This window comes from Oryctolagus cuniculus, chromosome 4 (genome assembly GCF_964237555.1).
Source record: "Oryctolagus cuniculus chromosome 4, mOryCun1.1, whole genome shotgun sequence".
Taxonomy (NCBI): Eukaryota; Metazoa; Chordata; class Mammalia; order Lagomorpha; family Leporidae; genus Oryctolagus; species Oryctolagus cuniculus.
In genome coordinates, this window is record NC_091435.1 from 81,112,929 (window position 1) to 81,118,928 (window position 6,000).

General features: G+C 60.7%; 1 protein-coding gene across 1 annotated transcript in view; it reads right to left on the reverse strand.

Annotated features, from left to right (window-relative positions):
- The window catches only part of ITGB5 (integrin subunit beta 5), a 116,511-nt gene extending 110,715 nt beyond the window's left edge, over nt 1–5,796 (reverse strand). Inside the window, exon 1 of the mRNA XM_017347042.3 lies at nt 5,248–5,796. Coding sequence (XP_017202531.1) covers nt 5,248–5,317 — 70 coding nt within the window. The 5' untranslated portion in view covers nt 5,318–5,796. The remainder of the gene's footprint in view (nt 1–5,247) is intronic.
- Between the last annotated feature and the right edge of the window lie 204 nt (nt 5,797–6,000).

The following is a 6,000-nucleotide window of genomic DNA, read 5'->3' on the forward strand; positions in this document are numbered from 1 at the left end:
GGCCACCGCCGCGGCTCACTAGGCTAATCCTCCGCCTAGCGGCGCTGGCACACCGGGTTCTAGTCCCGGTCGGGGCGCCGGATTCTGTCCCGGTTGCCCCTCTTCCAGGCCAGCCCTCTGCTGTGGCCAGGGAGTGCAGTGGAGGATGGCCCAGGTGCTTGGGCCCTGCACCCCATGGGAGACCAGGAGAAGCACCTGGCTCCTGCCTTTGGATCAGTGCGGTGCGCCGGCTGCAGCGCGCCGGCCGCGGCAGCCATTGGAGGGTGAACCAACGGCAAAAGGAAGACCTTTCTCTCTGTCTCTCTCTCTCACTGTCCACTCTGCCTGTCAAAAAAAAAAAAAAAAGTCATTGACCCCTGAGGCTGGCGCTATGACACAGCAGGTTAAAGCCCTGGCCTGTAGTGCCAGCATCCCATGTGGGCGCTGGTTCGAGTCCTGTCTGCTCCACTTCTTTTTAAAAAAAAAAAAAAAAATTATTTCATTTATTTTAAATACAGAGTCACAGAGAGAAGTAGAGACAGAGAGAGAGGTCCTCCATCTGCCAGCTGACTCCCCAGATGGCCGCAACAGCTGGAGCTGCGCTGATTTGAAGCCAGGAGCCAGGAGCCACTTCTGGGTCTCCCATGTGGGTGCAGAGACCCAAGGACTTGAGCCATCCTCCACTGCCATCCCAGACCACAGCAGAGAGCCGGACCTGAAGAGGAGCAGCCAGGACCAGAACTACTAGCCATATGGGATGCCAGCAGTCCAGGCCAGCGCTTTAGCCTGCAGCGCCACAGTGCCAGCCCCGCTGCTCCACTTCTGATCCAGCTCCCTGCTGATGCACCTGGGAAAGCAGCAGAGGATGATCCAAGCGCTTGAGCCCCTGCACCCATGTGAGAGACCTGGAAGAAGCTCCTGGCTCCGGATCAGTCCAGCTCTTGCCGTTGTGGCCATTTAGGGAGTGAACCAGCAAATGGAAGACCTCTTTCTCTTTCTCTGCCTCTTTCTATGACTCTGTATTTCAAATAAATAAATCTTAAAAAAATACAAAAAATAAAAGGTCATTGACCCCACTGGGGGAAGGGAAGGATCAGTCCACGCCCTGTGTTCATGTCAGGAACTCAAACAAGACTAGGTAGCAAGTGAGACAGACCCGTTGCTGTCCCCAGACTGTACCTGGGAGCAAGGGAGGGAGGGGCCAGTTCTGCCCCACCCAAGGGCTGCAGGGAAGGCCGGGACTATGGGATGAGGGCAGGAAATCCTGGGCCTCAAAGATCCAAGGACTCGCTCTGTGGCTTGCCGACCATAGATGACCTTGGGCAAATCATTTAACTTCCAGGCCTCAGCTTCCCCGTGCAGACAAGTCAAGAGCATCGATTTCCACTCAATAAACCTTGATGCATTCCAGTGGGGTCTGTCTGTCTCCTAGAACGGTTCTTCCAGGAGAGCTCCACACACAGTCCGGGACTCTAAAGCTGGGATGACTGTGAGGGGGTGAGGCTGGAACGCACCCCCTCCCCTTGATTAGCAAGGCTCACGGTCACCAGATAGGCACTCGGCAGTGCCAGGCACCGTTCCAGGCACAGAGGATGCAGGGATGAACACACTCGGCCAACTTCCCTGCACTCACATCCCGGCTGGGGCACAAGCCTAGCTGGCAGAGATGGGCCAGAACGAGAGGAGGAGGTGCCCTCGATGATGGTGAGTGCCAAGGGGAGAAATCAAGGATAGCAAGGAGCTGGGAAGAACACGGGGCAGGAGGCGCCGACTTCAGCGGGGAGCAGCCAGGGCCACGACAGGGCTGTGTGGGAGATACTGAAAAAAAGCTTGCAGCTGCACAGAAGGGGCCAGCCACAGTGGAGGGTAGTGGGGGCGAGGCCTGGCTGGCAGTAGTGACGTGGGTAAGGGGAGGTGGTGACACAAAGGGAGGTAGGGAGAGGAGGGCAGCACAGGGTCACAGCTGCCAGGGAGGTTGTAAACAGAGGGACAGTGGGAGGTGTGAACATCCAAGGAGGTGCAGGAGTAGGTCCCAGCTCCCTAAGACAAAACCACACCTCTGGAAGATGCTGGGGGTAGGGGGTGGAGAGAGGCGGGCGGCAGCCACAAGAAGCACCCTCCACGTTTCCGCCCCAGGCAAGAGTCCAGTCTGTTCTGGAGCAAACATTTCACCACGGAGCCCGGGAACCAAACCCTGCATTGAATGCACACAATGCAGACAGCCTCACACACAAACGGGTGCCCACAGAGAAAGCGTTCCTCTACCTCTGTAAGGGCCATTAATCCCAGTCCAACTAGGAAACAGGAAAACAAACCAGGGCAGTGAGCTCAGCAAAGCCCTCAGCCGCAGCCAGCTGAGCATACCTGTGAAAAGGGACCGCAGCCATTAGCCCCGCCGCACATGCCCGCGTGAAAGGGACCCCACTATTTAAGCCCTGTGTAATTGTCGCACACTGCCGATGTCGTGAAAACTTCCCAGAATCTTTCCATGATCAGGCTAAGGAAGAAAAAGCAGTTACCAGGGCAGGCGGACACAAAGGGCCTTTTGCCAAACTACTCAGATATTTTAATTCTCTGTTGCCTCAGTAGCTAAATAAGCATGGAGAACGAGCAGGAGAGGAATACTAATTAGAGCTAATTAGACTCTGCCCTCTTCTGCCTCAATCCCCTTTATAAAAAGCCCCCCTGACTCCAGGATGATGGGGTTAACATGTGAATCCATAAGGTAAACAGTAGTGGAACAGGCAGGCCCACTGCTGGCATTTAGGGGCCCTGTGGTTGCTAAACCTGTGCCTAGTTAACCGAAGAGAGCTCAGTGCCAGCCCTGGCCCACAGCAGGAAAAAGTGGGGGGTGGGAAGAAGGGAGCTGCCTGCAGGAGTGGCCGGGGCAAGGTCACGGTTCTCAGGATTTGGAGCTTTCCGATTTGCAGGGCATCCACGGAAAAGACATTTGGCGGTTTGTTTGTTATTAATCAACTTTGATAGCAAGCATGAGCAAGACCAAGCTCCTCCCCCATCTTAGACTACACCGAAAGGCCTTCCCGAAGAAGATCCTTCTTCCCCCGTTTTGTGGGAAGGCCAGATAGATGCCAGGGTGCCGCCCGGATGCTCTTGGCCATAGGACAAGAGAGAGAGCAGGAGTTAAGCCTGGAATAGGGCGCAGAGGGGACAGCGGGGTGAAGGCGTGGGGGAGCTGCCAGCCTGCCAAGGACTTGTTTGCAAGGAGCCCCTTAAATGGAAGACCAGCTTCCTGCTGCGTCTGCCCCCTGGTCTAGGAACACCTAGGCAGAGGGCTCTGCAGTCACCTCTTTTCTGTTTTTTATCTCAAATCCCAATCCTGGTGGCAAGGCAGAACCAAACTCTGCAGAAAGGACGTGCAAGCTTCGGCAGAAAGCAAAACAGAAGGAAATGAAGGAAAAGGAAAAACAGAACTTGACATTGACCGAGCAACATTGGGAATGCAGGAGAAATCCCACAGCTGAGTGGGCCCCTCTGAACTGTGACCCGCTCCGGGGCACTGAGTAGCTGGGGCCAGCTCCCACAGGATCACAGAGATGGGGGCAGGAGGGACCCGGAGGCAAGGGGCACTGGGCCAAAACGCCGGGGTCCCTGGGCCACCACTCCCACCCCAAGGAGGGAAGAACTCTGAGAAAGAAGGAGTTGCCAGGCAAATGGAAACAATGCGCTTTCAAGTTCTTTGCGACTGGAAATATCTGAGTTTTTATTAGAATCACAGCATGTCAAGCTGGAAGGGCACTGAGAAACCATCACCTTTAGCAGCTCCCACACTTGGATTTCAGGGGATACTAAGATTTAAAAACAAGAGAGAAGGGGAAATTGATATAGGAATGCTGTTGTCCTTTATTTTGCCAAGAATTTCAAAAGCGACCATCTATTATCACTTAAAAGTAGGAAAAATCCCCCCTCCAAAATAGGGCAGAATTTCAAATTAAAAAAGGCCCTGCTCGCACCTTCCGGAAACTTTCTGAAGCCCTTCCCACAGACCCCCGTGAGCACAGGCCAAGTCTCCCAGCCTTTGCGTTTTCCCCGGGGAACCCACGAAACCACCAGTGCCCCGCACGAGGAGACAGACCGGTGTCTGCAATCCACTGACCCACTCCAAACTCGGGCGCGCGGATTTTCCCCTACAAGGAACGTAGCTACAGTACTAAGCTTGAATGGGAGCCTGAACGAAGTTTTTGTCTGCTCAGTCCCCTCCTCCGCTCTCAGACGGAAACCTCCAGGGCTTCCATGTAAATAAGCCGCCGTAAGGGGACAGTCCCGCACCGAGCGATCCAGCATCGCGGCCATGCGACTGAATGGAGCACCCCACACGCGGCGGCCAGGGCTTCCTAAGGGGAAGGGGAAAGCTTGGAGCTTCCTGCCTCCTTTCTTTGCTTGCGGAGGAGGAGGAAACAGCTTATCTTTGGGCAGCCCCAGTGCGCAACAGGGGACTCTAGCCTGGGCCTCCCGGCTGCAGGTCCAGCCCTCTCCCAGCTGCGAGAACCGACGCAGGTACCCCAGGGTTCTCCAGCGGGCCGCCAGCCACCGCAGTGCCGAGCCGGGCCGCCTCAACAGCCCCCGCACAGAGAGGCGTGTGAGGCCCGCAGGACTGGTCCATCGCGGCACAAAGCCCGGCAGAAGGAATGAGATCGGTCAGGCCCCGCGCGGCCCTGGCTCGGGACCAGGGTCTCCCCTCGGGTGTGCGGCGGCCTAGGCGAGGCAGTGCTGGGAGGCGGAGACCGCAGGTGGCCCGGACGCGGTGAAACCCCGGGACTCGTCGTAAGGGTCCGGTACCCCGCGTGCCAGGACCCGAGTCCTCCGGAACGCTGGCTTTGGCTCCGGGCGTCGCGTCCCGCGCTCCGCGCCGTCCTTCGCCTCCCCGGGCCCAGGCAGCATCACTCCGCGCCTCCCGCAGCCCGCCCGCCCCCGGCCGGCCACAAGGGCCGCTTTGTGCGCGCGGCTGGAGCGCCCCGGCCCCAACGCTGGGCTGGCCCTGCGCGCGGGCGCTCGCGGGCTGGGTCAGCAGACGGGCCGGGCTGTTTACACAGGAAGGGAGGGCTCCTCCTCCGCCCGGCACGGCACTAGAGGCCGACGACAACCTGGCGGAGCTGCACGAACCGGGTGGCGCAAGTACCTCGGCAGCCCCCCGCCGGCTGTGCCACCTGGGCGTGCCCCGAAGGCGCCCTCCACTCGAAGGCAACGCCTCCCGGCCCGGCCCCCGAGCGCGACAAAGTTTCTTTCCGCGCGGCCGGCGGTGCGGCTTACCTGGGAGCCGGGGCACCAGCGCGCAGAGCACGAGCAGGCAGGCGTACAGGGGCGCCAGCGCCCGCGGCATGGTGGGCGCCCGGCTCAGGGGCGGCGCGGGCGGCGGGCTCCACGGGGGCGGGTGTCCAGGGCCGAAGCGCGGGGGCCTAGGGCCGGGGGCCGCAGCTGCATACCCCGCGCGCAGCTCGGGCTCACGGCGTTCGCGGCCCGGCGGGGGCTGGTGGCGGCTACGCTGGCCGGAGCCCGGCCGCCGCCACCAGCCCTCCCGCAGCCCTCGCAGCCAAGGTCCGGGGCCGCCGCGGACCTGGCCGACCGGACGCCGGGTGGTCGCCGCTCAGGACGGTCCCGGCGGGCTGCTTTGAGCAGAGCCTAGGAGGGCAGGGACCGGACCGGCGGCGGCCGCGACTGGGCTCCGGGACGCGCCGGCCGCTGAGGCTGCCCGCACGCCGGCACGCTCCGGCCCTCGCCTCCGCCCCTGCCTTTCCTCCCTCCGGCCCGCCAGGCTCCACTTTCCTCCTCTCCTCTCTCCTCTCTCTCTCCCCCGCCCGGCCGCCGCACGGTCAGTTTACAGCCAGGCGGGACGGGGCGGAGCGAGCTCCGGGGCCAAGGCGGCTCCGCCCTGCGGGGGACCCGCCCGGGACGCCGAGGCCCCAGGGCGCCCAGGTGGGAGCCCCTTCCGGCGCGCGTGGGGCGGAGGGTGCTCTAAACCCCCGGGAAGAGGCTCGAGCGCTTTCTAAGGCGGTCGCTCGGATT